Here is a 17,478-nt window from a genome sequence, read left to right on the forward strand (position 1 = left end):
TGGGGCCGGCGGGTGGACAGAACAACCGGCATGGAGACAGACCGACCTTTACAACCTTCGCCGCCGGCCGGGGCGCTAGGAATGCGGCGAGGAGGAGGAGGAGGAGGAGGATACGGAGGAGGAGGAGGAGGCAGCGCCGCTCCGCCCCTGCCCCGCCCCGCACAGGTATGGATGGGGCGGGATGCGCTCGGCTCGGCTCGATTTGGATCCATTCAGATCGATTCGGATTCATTCAACTAGATTCGTACCCATTCGGCTTTATTCTGATCCATTTGGCTCGATTCAGATCCATTCGGCTCAATTCGGCTCCATTAGACTTTATTAGGATCCATTCGGATCCATTCAGATCGATTTGGTTCCATTCAGCTCGATTCGGATCCATTTGCTTTGATTCGGTTCCATTTAGCTTTATTCGGATCCATTCAGATCGATTCAGATTCATTCAACTAGATTCGTGTCCATTCGGCTTTATTCAGATCCATTTGGCTCAATTTGGTTCCATTTGACTTTATTAGAATCCATTTGGATCCATTTGGATCGATTCGGATTCATTCAACTAGATTTGTATCCATTTGGCTTTATTCTGAACCATTTGGCTTGATTTGGATCCATTCGGCTCAATTCGGTTCCATTCAAATCAATTCGGATTCATTCAATCAGATTCGTATCCATTTGGCTTGATTCAGATCCATTTGCCTCGATTCGGTTCCATTCTGCTTTATTTGGTTCCATTCAGCTCTATTTGGATCCATTCAGCTCAATTTGGATCCATTCGGCTCGATTCGGATCCATTCGGCTCGATTTGGTTCCATTCGGCTCGATTCAGTTCCATTCGGCTCGATTCGGATCCATTTGGTTTGATTTGGTTCCATTTGGCTCGATTTGGATCCATTTGGCTCGATTTGGTTCCATTCGGCTCAATTAGGATCCATTTGGCTTGAATCGGATCCATTTGGCTCAATTTGGTTCCATTCGGCTCGATTTGGATCCATTTGGCTCGATTTGGTTCCATTCAGCTCGATTCGGATCCATTCAGCTCGATTCGGTTCCATTTGTCTCGGTTCAGTTCAGTTCCGTTCGGCTGTGCGTGACTCGGTTCAGCTGGGTTCACTTCCATTCGGCTCCATTCGTCCTAGTTCTGTTCCATTCGGCTGCATTCAGTTCCATTTGGCTGTACACAGCCCAGTTTGGCTGGGTTCGGCTCCACTCAGCTCCATTCAGCTCAGTTTGGTTCCATTCACACAGAATCATAGAATCACCAGGTTGGAAGAGACCCACCGGATCATCAAGTCCAACCATTCCTACCAAACACTAAACCATGTCCCTCAGCACCTCGTCCACCCATCCCTTAAACCCCTCCAGGGAAGGTGAATCAACCCCCTCCCTGGGCAGCCTCTGCCAGGGACCAGTGACCCTTTCCATGAAATTTTTTTCCTAATATCCAGCTTGAACCTCCCCTGGTGGAGCTTGAGGCCATTCCCTCTTGTCCTGTCCCCTGTCACTTGGGAGAAGAGCCCAGCACCCTCCTCTCCACAACCTCCTTTCAGGTAGTTGTAGAGAGCAATGAGGTCTCCCCTCAGCCTCCTCTTCTCCAGGCTAAACACCCCCAGCTCTCTCAGCCGTTCCTCATAAGGCCTGTTCTCCAGCCCCTTCACCAGCTTCGTTGCTCTCCTCTGGCTCGGCTCGGCTCCGCTCGGCTCCATTCATTCCTCTTGGCTCACCTTGTCTTGGCTGGGCTCAGTTTGTCTGGCTCCTGTTCTGCTCAGCTCGGTTCAGGTCGGCTCAGCTGGTTTCAGCTCAGCCACTGGGCTGAGTTTGGTTCTGTTTGTCTAGGTTCAGCTCGGCTCAGCCGGGCGCAGCTCTCTTTGGCTGCACTTGGTTCTGTTTGGTTGGGCTCGGCTCGGTTTGGCTTGGCTCGACACAGCTCAGCTGGGTTCAGCTCAGCTGGGTCCACTTCATGGTTCAGTGATTTGATGGGAATGGTTGGACTCAACGATCCAGTGGGTCCTTTCCAACCTAAAGATTCTATGATTCTATGATCCAGCTCCGCTAAGCTTGGCTCCATTCAGCCGGGCTCAGCTCAGCTCAGCTGGGTCCGGTTCTGTTTGTCCCAGCTGGGCTCAGCTCAGCTCAACGCAGCCCGGCTCGGCTGGCTTTGGCTCAGCTCAGCTCAACAACTCCACGTCCCTGTCCCCTCTCCCCGCCAGGCTCAGCCAGGGGAGCCCTCTCACTGCCCACCTCACCTTTTAGTGAGTTATTTTATTTTAAAAGCCGGTTTTTGTGCCTATTTTCCCTTCCTTTCCCCAGTCTTGGCCAGAGGTCCCCGGAGAAGGTCATCCTTGCAGTGAGAGGAGTGGCCCAAAACCTCTGTGGTTGTGTTGAGTTTTATATTTAGTTTGCAGATGACACCAAGCTGAGATGAGGTCGTCACACTGGAAGGAGGGGATGGCATCCAGGAGGACCTGGACAGGCTGGAGAGGTGGGGCTGTGAGAACATCATGAGGCTCAACAAGGCCAAGGCCAAGGTTCTACACCTGGGTCGGGGCAATCCACAGTTTCCATACAGGCTTGGGGATGATGTGACTGGGAGCAGCCCTGAGGAGAAGGACTTGGGGTGCTGGGGGGGGTGAGAAGATGGACATGAGCCAGCAACATGCGCTCACAGCCCAGAAACCAACCGTGTCCCCAGCTGCATCCAAAGCAGCGTGGCCAGCAGGGCGAGGGAGGGGATTCTGCCCCTCTGCTCTGCTCTCCTGAGACCCCACCTGGAGCCCTGTGTCCAGTGCTGGAATCCTCAACAGAAGAAGGATGTGGAACTGCTGGAACAGGTCCAGAGGAGCCCATTAAGATGCTCCAAGGGCTGGAGTCCCTCTGCTTTGAGGACAGGCTGAGAGAGTTGGGGTTGTTCATCCTGGAGAAGAGAAGGCTCTGAGGAGACCTTAGAGCATCTTCCAGTACTGAAAGGGGGGGCTTGTGTCCGGTAAAAGCAGCTGTGACCACATAAACCCACTGCAAGTGCACTCAAGGAACATGGCAAGGATGGGTTTTTCTCGATCTTCTGCCTGCAGGAGCACCGTGTGCTTCAATTCATGCTTAGAAGGCACTTTTTGAGCCTGAGAAGGATGATGCAAAGGCAAAGTATTTCTAATTGCTATTCATTATCATCCAAGGTATTTTGCATATTAGCTAAGACGGCAGAAAACGCGCTTGTTCTCTGTCACAGCTGTTGACTCTGTAAGTGGGGATCCCTCCTCCCATGGTTTCAGGCTGTGCTGCTTACAAGGCACCCACAGGTTTCGTTGAAGTGATGCTGGTGATATCCCAGCCTCTGCTCCTCCTGCCTTGAGGGGTGAAACTGCTTCCCCTTTTGCATCTTTTTCCCTTCTGTCTCCCTGGAGCCTGGCAAGGAGCAGTGCTGATTTGGTGGCAGGACAGTCAGCATCACAGGGATCTCTCTTTCCAGGCCCTGGTGTCCTTGATATTCCAAATAAATTGTCGGTGGCAGGTTTGGGAAGGGGCAAAGAAGGGGATAAAAAAATGCACCCTGTCTAGAAATTACCCTGAGGAACACATTTGACATCGTAATCTCTGTAAAGCCTTCTCTCCTTTTATTAAACAGACTGTGGAAACAAAATGTGAATTTTTCACAGGCTGGGAGAGTTGGGGTTGTTCAGCCTGGAGAAGAGAAAGTTCTGGGGAGACCTTAGAGCAGCTTCCAGTGCTGAAAGGGGCTCCAGGAAAGCTGGAGAGGGGCTGTTTATAAACCAGATTCTCCCAGATTCTCACAGGTCCCAGCCTTGTCCCTGTGTCACAACATCACCTGGAGACCCTCGGGACAAAGGATGGATAGATGGATGGTGGCACAGAGCAGTGAGGAGCCCAGGGCAGGGTGCTGGGGCTGGTGCTGGAGGTGAGGAGTGGAGTCATCTGCTCTGCAACAGGCGCCCATCATTCCACGGCAGCTTGGGGTTCTGTTTAGGTAGAGGAGTGAAGGCGAGTTTGCTGCTGAAATCAGACAGGTAGGAGAAACCAGCATTTCTGCAGTGAAATCCCTTGACCCCCAAATTATGGTCACAGCATTGAATTTCAGTGCATATGCAGTACATCAACACCAGTAAACCCATCCTTAAAGCCCTCCTGGAAGTACTTTAGAGCAGGATCTGTGATATGACACCCCTAATTTCAGAATTACCCAAATAAAGGATATTAGGGGTTCATAACAGTTCTGCCACTAAGAGCAGAGGTGGCCAGGGGTAAAACAAGAGCTGAATCATCCTTTTCCTCAAAATCCAGGGCAAAATCTGCACAGTTCAAAGCCCGTGCACTGCAAAACCACGGAGCATCAACTCTGATAACTCCAGATGTTATCAGGACAGAGCTGAGTGTTGCTAAGAACAACACCTGGTCTTGAACTTTAGCAGGCAGAGGTGTCCCAAAGACCTCAAAGCTGGACTTTGTGTCCTCCAGAAGCCGCCAAGTGCTAAAGCTGAGCACGATCCTCGGGTCTAGCTGGGTCTGTGGTGTCACCGTACCCTGGGCACGTTTCTGCAGCAAGCGTTTCTACCTGTGTTAGTGGATAATTAATCAAGGTGTTAAAGTAACCAAAAATTAACTAAGAAGGGCTTTGCTGCAAATAAAACCCATTCTGTTCAAGGCTGAATACAGCTTTGCAGCAAGCCCCCAAGTCCTGAAGGTGATCCCACAGCCCTGGGAGCAGGAACCAAGCCCACACAGAGCCGCAGGGCACCAGGCACCACTTCCCAGCTCAACGCCTCATGCACGCCTGAAAGCATCACTCTGGGAAACTCTGGGGGTCAGTATTAAAGCCCCTATCAGCCAATGGGTGGGTGCAGGAAAGTCTTTAAGCCTTGGCAAATGACGGGGATTCAAAGCTTGGTGTTGGCTGGGGAGGACGCCATGGGGGTCAGCCATCCCCAAGAAGTCATCAGCACTGCTGCTCTTCCTCCATCAGCACGGAGAGGGTAATAAAATATACCAGAAAGCATATTTTGCAGAGCTCTGTATAAATGAATAGGCTGTAACTGCCTTGTTTTTAGGTGCCAGTGTTTTTTTCTTTGTGCTGTTCCCACCTCCGGTGCAGGGAGAGGTCGCGCAGCCATGGAACAGGCTGCTGCAGTGCTCAGCAGTGCTGCTGCTCTCCTGGTTGAAGAGATGGTTTGGCTCCAGGATCCCTCATACACTCAGGAAAAACATCAGAATTGAGGAAACTCCTCAGTCTTGACACGGATTCTGCCCCTCTGCTCCGCTCTTGTGAGACCCCACCTGGAGTTCTGTGCCCAGTGCTGGAATCCTCAATATGAGAAGGATATGGAACTGTTCTAACGAGTCCAGAGGAGGCCACGGAGATGATCTGAGGGCTGAAGCACCTCTGCCATGAGGACAGGCTGGGAGAGTTGGGGTTATTCAGCCTGCAGAAGAGAAGAGAAGGCTCTGGGGAGACCTTAGAGCAGCTTCCAGTACTGAAAGAGGCTCCTGGAAAGCTGGGGAGGGCTTTTTCCAAGGGCATGGAGTGATAGGACGGGGGGGAATGGCTTTAAATTGGAAGAGGGAAGATTTAGATTAGACCTGAAGAAATTCTTCATGCTGAGAGTGGTGAGTCCCCTGGCCCAGGTTGCCCAGAGCAGGGGTGGCTGCTGCATCCCTGGAGATGTTCAAGGCCAGGGTGGATGGGGCTTGGAGCCCCTGATCCAGCAGGAGGTGTCCCCCAGGGGTGGAACTGGATAGGCTTTAAGGTCCCTTCCAACCTAAACCATTAAATAATTCTATGATTCTTACTTAGGGGCATGGGCAGGATTCCCCTAAAGGGGTCTACTGACCCACCCAGCCACTCGGCAGCCTGGTGGGAGCCTTGTCCCTTCTTCTAGTCCCACTTGAAGTTAATGAAGAACTCGGCAGCAATCGCCATTCATGGACAACAAGTATTCTCTTGGATGAGTTTGGTTGCCCATTATCCCTTGGGAATTCATTCCTGCTGAAGGCAAACCTGTTCCGGCCTGATCTTTTATTCTTGCACAGACTTCACATTCATTGCAGAGGAATTTTGCCTCCGGGAGCAGAAGCTGAGACACTTTGTATATGCTTGATCGCTCTGACCACCTCTTCTGAGTTATTATTTTATTAAAAAAGATTGAATGTGGTTCTGGATGGCTCAAATTCATGGAGCTCACCATCACAGTATTTTTTTTGTCTGTCCCTTTAATAACACACTTTAATTAATCCTGGAATTGTGAATGTGCTATTATGTTTATTTTTCAAAGAGTGGTCACAGTAGTAAAGAAAAATCTACATTCTTTGTGCAAGGCCACACTGAGAATCTGTGGGAGATCAGGAAATTAATTTCTTAATCATTGTGCCAGTCTGACCCAGGGGTGAGAGCAGAGACCTAAGACTACCTGAGCTCTCTGGATTGATGAAACCATTTCCATTATCTGGGATGGTCTTTCCCTCCTGCAAAATGGGTGGAGCAGCTCTGAAGTCCTCAGGTGGCTGCTGAAAAGCATCGTGTGAGGGCTATTTGTCCTGATTAACAACCTGGTTTGCCATGTTTGCACATTTAGGAATGTTTCCTTTCTCGACAGACCCTGTTTGGATACCAGTGATGCAAGAATCATAGAATCATAGAATAAACAGGGTGGAAGAGACCCACCAGATCATCGAGTCCAACACTTCCTATCAAAAATCAAGGCATGGATCGAGGCTTTGCTATGTCTGGATGGGGCGAGCTCGTCCCTCTTCCACCCACTGTCTCAGGAAACAGCTCTCAGATAAGCTGTGTCCGTAAGCAAGGATAAAATCCCACGGCATTCAGTGCTGTGCCCTTCAGTGAGGCAGCAGCTTAGGTCCAGGCTCTCCCACCCATGCACATCCATAATGATCTGGGTTGTGCTGCTAAGATCACTGACTCTTCTCCCAAGTAATAAGTGATAGGACAGGAGGAAATGGCCTTGAGTTGTGCCAGGGGAGGTTTAAATTGGGTATCAAGAAAAATTTCTTTACCTTTAGTGGTGAAGCTGTGGCAGAGGCTGCCCAGGGCAGTGCTGGAGTCTCCATCCCTGCAGGGGTTCAAAAACCTGTAGCCGTGGCACTCTGGGACGTGGTTCAGTAGGCACGGTGGGGTTAGGCTGACAGTTGGACTGGATGAGCTGAGAGATCTTCCCCAACCTTAATGACTCTGTGACTCTGTGATTTTATGGTACTGTTTCACATCAATATTTCTCTACCTGGTCTTTGCAAACAGCTGTGAGGCTTTCTCCACAGACAAAAACTGTTCATCAACTTGGTGTCTGCTTTTAACCAAGATGAGGCAACTGTGCCAGCAGTTTATTCCCAATTCATTCCAGGAGGCCTGAGAGATGGGACTCCGGTCCCAGCCATTTATCAGCTTCTCTGCATCCACACAACAAAACCACAAGAGTTGTGGTACTTGCCACCAGGAAGCGAGACACTGAAAAAGGGAGATAGGGAAGAGGAGGAAGGCAGAGAAGCCCTTAGTGAGAGATGGAAGTTGGAGAAGAAAAGGGTGGGAAAGCAGGGGCTGGAGGAAAGATGGTAGGAGCTGAAAAGCTGAAGAAGGGGAGAGAAACATCTGCAGATGAGCAGCAGTGAATGATCAAGTGGAAAAGAGTGAGAAGGAGCTGAGAGGCCAGTGAAGCCACATCCCTTCTTCTCTCTGCTGAACCCTTTCTGAAATATTCCTCCTGATATCCAGCTATGAGCTGTGTTGCTCTGTCTTCCAATGTTTTTGGTGCTCTGCCTTCCCATTCTCTGCATACAGACTATGGTTCAGGTGGCAATCCAAGGCAGAGTTGCCAAGCAAATTATTAATAATCACCCTTTTTGCAAGAAAAGGATGACTTCAGTCCTCCACCATTAATTCTGTCCAAGCAAATGTCTCACAGACAAGCTGTGGGACTCTAGTTCTCCACAGATCATTCAACAGCTATGAGAACATACATACAGCAATATCAGCTCTGAACTGTCCAGCCCACAGTAAAATAGATTCATAGTCCTACACTTAACAAGGGAAATGAAGATGAGTCACTAAGTACTTTTTGTCTAAATATTAAAAAAAAAAGGTTTTGCAAATATGTACAGTCTGAAAGATGTTTTAATAGCAGTTTGCTGAAACTCTTCTAAGAAGTTTTCTTCGTGCAGATTTTAAAGGACTGCTCGCGCTTCATTCATGCTGTAAGAACACATTGCTGTACTGCAGAGTACACATAGTCTCCTTGTATCTCAAATGTCAAACATTTAGATTTGGATCAGTCATTTTGTCAAAGAAAATCCAACACAGGAAAAAAATCCCTTTAAAATACCACATTTCTTGTATTTGCCAGGAGAGGAGTCTGCTAACTCAAGTTAATTACAAACACCCTTAGAAAATAGTTTTTAAGGCAACCAAGTGAGCTAATAAAATCACTCTAAATGATCTTAAAAGTTACACATTAGTTTTCTTCTCAAAGGATGGGTCTTTGTTAATTTCTCACAAGGCCTCGATAGAATGTCCCGTACCCTCTCTTGGTAAGCTCTCTCTTCTGTTACACCCAATTCATATTCTCGCTGCCTCTCTCCTTCCTTAGCATCACGGGCCCGCTGTCGATCGGCAATTTGAGCTCTGAGTTGCTCTTGGTATTCTCTTCCTTCCTTTGCTTTTCTAGAAATGAAGTGTGGGTAAAAAAAAAAACCACATTATTATTATTATCATCATTATTATTTAATCTGAGACTAAAAAACCATTCAAAACTCCTATTAGGTGCTAAGAATAACTACCAGTCTATTAACAAAATGCAGCATGCTAAGCTTTCATTCTTCAGAGAATGACTTGCACCCTGTTGGATCCTACAAAGCAGGCTGCAAAATCAGTCCTCAACAAATAAAATAGAGAGAGAACGACCCCTTGTGATCCGCATGCCTTCTCTGCCTCTCAGGGCGGTGGTGAGAGGACAAAGTGTCGGTCTCAGTCCTTTTCGAGCAGCAAAGGGTCTTGCACCCTGTCTCTGCTCCCGTGTTCTGATGGTACCAACGGTGACTGCCAGCAGGAAAGGCAAGGTGCAGGCTCCTGCTGTGGCTTTTTACTGGTCTTCTTGCAAGCGTCTGTCAGAAGAAATCATTCTCCATTCTACCTCAAGACCCATGTATTACTTTCACTGCCCTCCGGAGCAGCAGTGGAAACCCACCTCTGTGTTCAGGCACTTCTGGATCAAGAGCCACACGACCTCACACAGACACGTACAATGCCAACTCTCCAGTCAAGGCTTGGAATCCTAGAATTGTTTGGTTGGAGAAGGCTTTCTAGATCATTGAGTCCAGCCGTACTTGTCCACTACTAAACGAGATCACTGAGCACCTCATCTACCCATCTCTGAAATCCCTACAGGGACGATGACTCTCCTACCTCCCTGGGCAGCCTCTACCAGTGCCTGAGAATCCTTGCAGTGAAGGAATTTTTCCTAATATCCAGTCTAAACCTCCTCTGGTACAACTTGAGGCCATTTCCTCTTGTCCCATCGCCTGTCACCTGGGAGAAGAGACCAGCACCCACCTCGCTACAACCTCCTTTGTGGAGTCGTAGTCAGTGATAAGGTCTCCACTCAGCCTCCTTTTCTCCAGGCTAAACAACCCTAGGTCCCTCAGCTGCCTCTCATTGGGTTTGTTCTCCAGACCCTTCCCCAGCTCCGTTGCCCTCCTCGGGACACGCTCCAGTGCCTCCATGTCTACGTAGTGAGCGGCCCAAAACTGAACACAGGATTCAAGATGTGTGCTAATGCAACAGAGCTGAAGCAAGCAGAACTTTGGAGGACACCAAATGCCACCTTTAGTGAAGTGAAGCACATCCATAACCAAGTTTCCTTCAGAAGGGTGAGATCTGCGCCTCAACCAGGAGGTTGGTACCAACCAAAGCCATCAGAAAACACAACAGATACTGGCTGTGGAAGGATCTACTAGTTACCTCCCACAGACAGGGGTGCATAAAGAGCAGGAATACAAAAGGGAAATGCATAAGTGAAATTAGACCCTTTGCCCCAGGCTTTGCATGACACCTAGAGAAACATTTCAGCTACTGCGTTTAACTACCTGCTCACCCTGAGGAACTGCAAGGTACAGAAAACCCGTGCAGCAGCCTGGTATTCCGGTGGCTGACTGGGTGATTGTTTAAGGGATGTGTGTGGGTGGACTTCAGCAATAAGCCTGAACACACTCGTTCTCCCGGGTAAAGAACGAACTAACCTCTCATTAACCCTCCTCCCCAAACCTCTGCCACTCCTAGTAACAGCTCAGAGCATGAGTGGGTGTGTACAATAAACACAACGGAAGCAAGTCACAGGATGGTCCAAAAAGACCAAAACACGGTCTTTTACTAACAAAACACCACTATTTGTATAAGGAGATCAGAATTAGTGATTTGATACCAACCGGAATATAGCAGGGCTCCTATTGACCATTTTGGAGAGGAGCTTCTCTGAAAGGAAGAAACCCCAACCGGTGCTCTAAGAGTTATCTGAAAATGAGGATTAGCCAACTCCCAACTGTTGGGATTTGAGCCAAAGCAGAATGAGTTTGTGACTTCAGCTCGGTCTCATCTGAGGAGCTTCATTTGCTGAGTGTTAATGCCTGTGTGTCAGACAGGGCTCCTCTCCAGCAGCGACCACACAGGCACTGGGATGCAGAAAGGTCAGTGCTTGTGCTCAGCCCTACGGACACCAAGGCCATCCTGGAGCTGGAGGAGCCGAAAGGGAAAGGGGTGAGAAAGGTCACCCAGGAGAGGTGACCCCAAACTGACCAACAGGGGATTCCATCCCATACACCTCATACTGGGGATGAAACCAAGAGCTCATGAGGGTCTTGCTCTGTCTTCTTTGATGTCTGATGTCCAGTGAGGACCTGATCTGTCTGTTTGTCCCTGATTCTGGATCCGTGCGTTCCTGGATCCAGTCTGAGCCCAGCTGCCTCCCAGCCTCAGACCCTTTCCCTTGTGTCTGCCCTGCAGCATCTGTGGTGACACACAGTCAGTGAGGGGTGGGGGCATGATTCCATATATTTTATATATTTTAATACTTCCTTATTATTTTCATTATTATTATTATTTCATTAAAGCTGTAGTTTTAGTTTGCAACCTGCAAGTCTTTTCCTCTCATTTCCCTTTTCTGAGGAGTGAGGGCAAGGAAGGGAATTGGGAGCCCAGCTGTTCAATTTTAGCTGCCAAAATTGGCTGAGCTGGGGTTAAACAGTGACACCAAGTTTAAAAGATTGATCTGCAATGAAATGAAGGAGTGACATAGAAGAAAAATACCTTGCAGATCTTTCTTCTTCTACACGTTTGAGTTCTGTGGCTGCTTCTTCTAATAACTTCCTCTCTTCAGCAAGTTCCTCCTGCTCCTTTGCATTTCTCTTCACTGCAAAAACAAAAACGCATTTTGAAGGTAACTGCACTGCTAAGCTTGAATAGACAGTGGGGCTGTACTCAAGCCAAGTAGCCTAAATAGCAAGCCGGAGTTGTGTTACTTCTGAAGAGGCACACAAACAATAGTTGAGTGTATTCTCAGCTTGTTTGTTTTTCATCCACTCAGAACCGAAAAGATTTCACATTCAGAACTTCATAATAATAATAAAATTATTAATAATAACAACATAATTAATAATAACGACTACTTGCTTATGCAATTCTTACTTTACCAGGCTTTGCCTTGGTGACAGCAATGGGAAATCAGCATAAGGAATGCCTGTAGGAGTAAAATTTCAGAAGTGGATTCAGGGACAGCAGCATTGTTCTCCACTCAAACATACACCCTGTGTGTGCTGGGCCAGATCGTCTTCCCAAAGGCAGCAGGTTGTTCTCCCTCTGCCTTTGCCAAGTCTTACACTCATGTGGCAGGTTTGGTGCAGAAAATGAGCTGTTATTACTTACACTTCTCCTCAATCTGCAGTCGTCTTGTACTCAGGACATCTTTCATTAGCTGCCTTCTGCCCTCCTCTTCTAATCGCATTTTCTCAGCCTTCTTGGCCCAAACCTTCTCAATGTCTTCACTAAAGACCTTGTCCACCTCTTTTTCTCGCTGTTTCTCCTCCTCCAGCTGCTGCGCCAGGTATGCGAGATAAGTCTGTTGTTCCTTCAACAGCTCTTGCTGCAAACACATGGACATTTGGAAATATGACTAAAATAGTTAAAAAAAACCCCATTCAAAATATGAAGAGAAGTGTTTGTTTGCAGACGATGTGAGAACTGGGAGCATAGAGCATAATCCCAAGTATTGCTGTGGGAAAAAGCTGTGCAGAATCTTCTTCCAGCACAGGAAGGAGATGGATCTGTTGAAGCTTCTAAATATCTTGAGCTGAGCAATGAATGCAGCTCCTTGCTCTTTTGTATTATTTTGAGACTCATTTTCACCCTGAAGTTGGACAATCTATTTGTTTTAAATTCAGGAAGTGACAGACACATCCATCGTTTCACAGCATCTCCAATATATTTAGTGTGAGCTTTTCACAGAATCACAGAATCACCAGGTTGGAAGAGACCCACCGGATCATCGAGTCCAACCATTCCTATCAATCACTAACCCATGTCCCTCAGCACCTCGTCCACCCGTCCCTTAAACCCCTCCAGGGAAGGGGACTCAACCCCCTCCCTGGGCAGCCTCCTTGCATCTATATGTATATCCATTAAAGATTTAAAGCCGTTTCTTAGTATTAATGAGTTGGATTAAGTTAAATATTTACTTTCCTCCACAGTTACAAATACTTAATAGCTTGGGTCCATGAAATATAAAACATTTTTCTAACCTCCATTATGTCCTTGCAGTATAAAGATGAAAGAGCTCAGGTGATTTATACAGTGAAATCAGCACAGAGGGACAAGATCCCAGGATTTCCTGAGAGCCCCCTTTGTTTTGTCTAGGCTGGTGGTCCTGCTGATTGGAAAGCATGCTCTAAAGGACTCGCTGTGGTTTTAACAGATAATGGGCTTCTTCAAAGAAGCTGAACATTGGCAAGAGCAGAAGCAACAAGCTGTGCAACAGAAGAATCAACTCGTTCAGAGAAAAGGGCTCGTGTCTGATCTCATTTGTACTGCCCAGTTCACTGAGGGCCACAAAATTAGTCTAGATGAAGTGTTGCCTCGCAACTTCACAACGATCACCTTTAGCCCTTACTTTTCTTTTTGTTTTCTCCTCAGTGCCTCCCTGGGTTTCCTGAAGGCATTTTTCTAATATCTTCATCTCCAGGGCAAGTTCGTCTTGTTTTTCTTCATTAAGACGCTTCTGCTTGTCCTGTGCCGCACTGAGCAACATATCCCTGCATTCTTTCTGCTTCTGTTGTTTCTCCATCTTAAGTCGTTCATTTTCCAGCTTAAGCAGTTGCTTCTGTTCCTCCTACAATGGTAAAAAATACCCAGGTTGTAAAATCACTACACAACTTCAAACTAAGTGGTGGCAAGGATTAGTTTAATTGGAACACTGAAGACCAAAGATAAATATTTAAAGCCTTTCTTTCTGACATTACAGAATTAGTGTAGTCCTTTAGACTCATTAAAGCATGAACATTTTAGCATATCATGCATGAGAACTCAGGATTTTCTCTTTAATTATTACGTGCACTTCAATACCAAAACACTGGAATGCCTGATGTACTCCGAATGTTTCAAGCAGAGGACAGAATCATCTCTTTAGAGATGATCTTTAGATACTATTGCAGCATATATGACCTATATCCAAGTCTTCACATGCAGCCATAGCCACTAATCAATAATAGAGCCATGTGTTCCTCCTGTTTCTGCATGTAATATCTGTCCTGTGTCTGTACTAGAAGTTCAGAGCACTGTGTCCTTGGAGGACATAAAAGTGCACAAAGTAAACAATTGGATCCTTATATTCTCATAGGCACCTACTGAATCTCCCTGTCCTCAAAGCAGTCCACTTTATATTGGAAAGAATGGAAAACTGGACAGTAAAGGTCAGTTCTTAAGAAAGACACAATTGAAAAGGCTTGTGATGTCCTGCACCAGGGTCAAGGCAATCTGTGGTTTCTATACAGGCTGGGGGACAATGTGAGTAAGAGCAGCCCTGAGGGGAAGGACTTGGGCTGCTGATGGATGAAGCTCAACATGAGCCAGTAACATGTACTCACAGCCCAGAAACCAACCATGTCCTGGGCTGCATCCAAAGCAGCGTGGCCAGCAGGGCAAGGGAGGGGATTCTGCCCCTCTGCTCAGCTCTGGTGAGACCCCACCTGGAATCCTGTGTCCAGTTCTGGAATCTCCAACAGAAGAAGGATATAGAACTGTTGGAATAGGTCCAGAGGAGGCCATGAAGATGATCTGAGGGCTGGAGCACCTCTGCTCTAAGGATGGTCCAAGAGAGTTGGGGGTGTTCATCCTGGAGAAGGGAAGGCTCCACAGAGACCTTAGAGCAGCTTCCAGTGCTGAAAGGGCTCCAGGAAAGCTGGGGAGGGGATTTTTCCAAGGGCATGGAGTGACTGGACAAGGGGGAATGGCTTTAAATTGGAGGAGGGAAGATTTGGATCAGACATTAGAAAGAAATTCTCTGCAATGAGGGCAGCAAGGCCCTGGCCCAGGTTGCCCAGGGAGGTCGTGGCTGACTCACCCCTGGAGGTGTTCAAGGCCAGGGGAGTGGAACTAGATAGACTTTACAGTCCTTCCCAACCCACACTGTGCCATGATCCTATGATTTGAACCACAGAATAAGTAATCCAAAAAAACTTCAGCAGGAAACATGGAAGAAAGCAGAAATTTTAACAGCAGTCTACTAGGCAAGCTGGCACATGTCTCAGGCTGAGTTCTGACATCAGTGAGGTTGTGTGAGAGTAGCCAAGGGTAGGATCCATGGTGCTTATCCTATGGAAGTTAATACCATGGGGTAACAAAACATTGCAAATGTACAAAGAAATTGTTACCAATAATCCATCTGCAAGCCGTGACCAAAGTGTGACAGCAGAAACTCATCTGGCACATGTGAGACTACAGCCAGAATAACTTCACTTCATCACCTTCTCAAGAAGTCACAACTCTTTAAGGGAGAGAAAAGAAAGCGGGGGTGGAGGGGAGGAGACAGGGGAGAAGGCAGCTCATGTGGGTAACGCAGCTAGCGCAAAATTGCTGTTTCTGTTTTGTCATCCAGCCTGAGATATCCTGATGCACACATACAGTCTATTGTGGCACGAGTACAAAAGTTTTGCTTCACTAAATAATCGATTTCCACCACAATAACCACAAGAAACCATTATACGCAGAGACACATAGCTGTCCACATTATGTCCTTCACCCAGATGGAACCCCTGATCATTAGAGGCTACCAACTCTGTGCTGAGAAACTTGTAATGAGGCCATCTGCCACATCCCTCTTCTGCTGAAAAAGGATTACATCCCATTTTCAACACAGCAGCTCTCCTGTATGGACCCTTTGAAGAAAGCTTTTTTCCAGAGGCTAAACCACTTCACCAGAAATTTATCTCCTTGACAGAGGCCAGGGCAGCTGTCCTCGAGGGAAGCTACAAAGTCTTCTACTCTTCTACACTAGCATTTTTCTGAAAGGGCTGGTTAAATAGAAGTGTTCTTTGCCTGGGAGGTTTGGCAGCACCTTAAAAGTTGTTGAAAGAACATAATTTTATTCTGCATGTTTTCACATAACTGAAACATTACATCCTAGCTAGGAATGAGGGCTCCACTGTTTTACAGCCAGCATTTTCACAGCTTTATTATCATTATTTTCAAAAAGTAGTGGAGTATATGTCTTGCCAACACCAGCTTCCAGTGCCGAAGAGTACCCTGAGTCATCATTCAAGTGCTTCATGTAAATAGCTGCAAAATGAGAACCAGATCTGAACTAACAATCTCCTGTAACTCAGTGAACATTGAGAACTAGTGTTGTAGTTTGAGCTAAAGTAGAATGAGTTTGTGACTTCAGCTCAGTCTCATCTGAGGAGCTTCATTTTCTGAGCGTTAATGCCTGTGTGTCAGACAGGGCTCCTCTCCAGCAGCGACCACACAGGCACTGGGATGCAGAAAGGCCAGTGCTCGTGCTCAGCCCTACGGACACCAAGGCCATCCTGGAGCTGGAGGAGCCGAAAGGGAAAGGGGCGAGAAAGGTCACCCAGGAGAGGTGACCCCAAACTGACCAACAGGGGATTCCATCCCATACACCTCATACTGGGGATGAAACCGAGAGATCACAAGGGTGTCTCTCTCTGTTTTTCAATGGCCGATGTCCAGTGAGGACCTCGTCTGTCTGTCTGTCCCTGATCCCTGTGCTTTCCTGGATCCGGTTCTCAAGCCCAGCTCTCTCCTCACCTCAGACCCGTTCCCCAGTGTCTGCCCTGCAGCATCTGTGTTGACACACAGTCATTGAGGGGTGCAGGTGCGATTCCATATATTTTGTATATTTTATTATTTTCTTATTACTTTCTTTATTATTATTACTATTTCATTAAAGCCGTAGTTTTAGTTTGCAACCTGCAACTCTTTTCCTCTCATTTCCCCCTCCTTTTTCCCTGGGAAGGGGGAAAGGAATTGGGAGCCCAACTGCTTGGTTTTAGCTGCTGAAACTGGCCAGGCCAGGGCTAAATTGTAAGAGCTAGCAAGCTCTGCTAAAGACAGCACAACTACAGCAAGTCTACACCAGTCAAGGACAGAGGGAAAAAAGAAAGTTGGTGGCCAGAACAGTTGGGCTAAGGTATCCAAACGCCTCCCATGATGTGACACCTAGCAGCAGCCAGATGGGGGCATTTAGGCACTGCTTGCTAATTTGTTCAGAAAAACCCCAACCATGTAGATTCTGAAATTCCCTCAGTTGAGGCACAAGCAGTTGGGAATTTTCACATAAGCGTGTCTCCTGTCATACATGTCAGGGACCCGAGTGCATCAACAGGGCTCTGCAACCTCCCTGCCAGAGTCCTGCACTCTCAGGCAGCTCCGACATGAGCCTTGGATCAGAGAGCTGGGAAAGAGCAGTGCAAAAGAGGGCTGAGAGGAGCCACTTGGAAGTTGCAGTTAGGCTGAGTCTCACCCTGGGTGCCTATGTGAGCTATGCTGCAGGTAAGCCTGCACCTGAGGTTGTTTGTGACCCAGACCTGCTGACGTGACTTCCTGGCTTCCCTCCTGGAATCATGGAATGGGTTGGGTTGGAAGGGACCTTAAAGATCACCCACTTCCAACCCCTGCCATGGGCAGGAACACCTCCCACTGGATCAGGTTCCTCAAGGCTGCATCACTACAGACCTGCCAAGCAGCCTGGACTGTTAGAAGATCTCAGTTACTGTCAGCAGGCTTGCTCTGCTCTGTTCCTTTGGAACTGTGGGATTCCTGTTGGGAGAGGCAGTGCATGTACCAGCCCTGCTGTCACCTCCAGCTCCTGGCTTGCCTACCCCTCTGGGAGCCACGCACTCAGTGCTTCCTCCCTGTGCACTTACCATGATGGTTAAACAGCAAGTGACATCTTGTGATGGTTAAAC

At 47.7% G+C, this 17,478-nt stretch overlaps 1 protein-coding gene across 1 annotated transcript in view; it reads right to left on the reverse strand.

The window, feature by feature from the left end:
* Window positions 1–7,800: 7,800 nt before the first annotated feature.
* The window catches only part of CFAP53 (cilia and flagella associated protein 53), a 33,594-nt gene continuing 23,916 nt past the window's right edge, over window positions 7,801–17,478 (reverse strand). The window contains exons 5-8 of the mRNA XM_069880662.1: window positions 13,167–13,385; window positions 11,927–12,143; window positions 11,312–11,414; window positions 7,801–8,674 (exon numbers count right to left, since the gene is read on the reverse strand). Of these exons, the coding sequence (XP_069736763.1) occupies window positions 8,452–8,674; window positions 11,312–11,414; window positions 11,927–12,143; window positions 13,167–13,385 (762 nt within the window). The 3' untranslated portion in view covers window positions 7,801–8,451. The remainder of the gene's footprint in view (window positions 8,675–11,311; window positions 11,415–11,926; window positions 12,144–13,166; window positions 13,386–17,478) is intronic.

This window comes from Phaenicophaeus curvirostris, chromosome Z, assembly GCF_032191515.1.
Source record: "Phaenicophaeus curvirostris isolate KB17595 chromosome Z, BPBGC_Pcur_1.0, whole genome shotgun sequence".
NCBI lineage: Eukaryota > Metazoa > Chordata > Aves > Cuculiformes > Cuculidae > Phaenicophaeus > Phaenicophaeus curvirostris.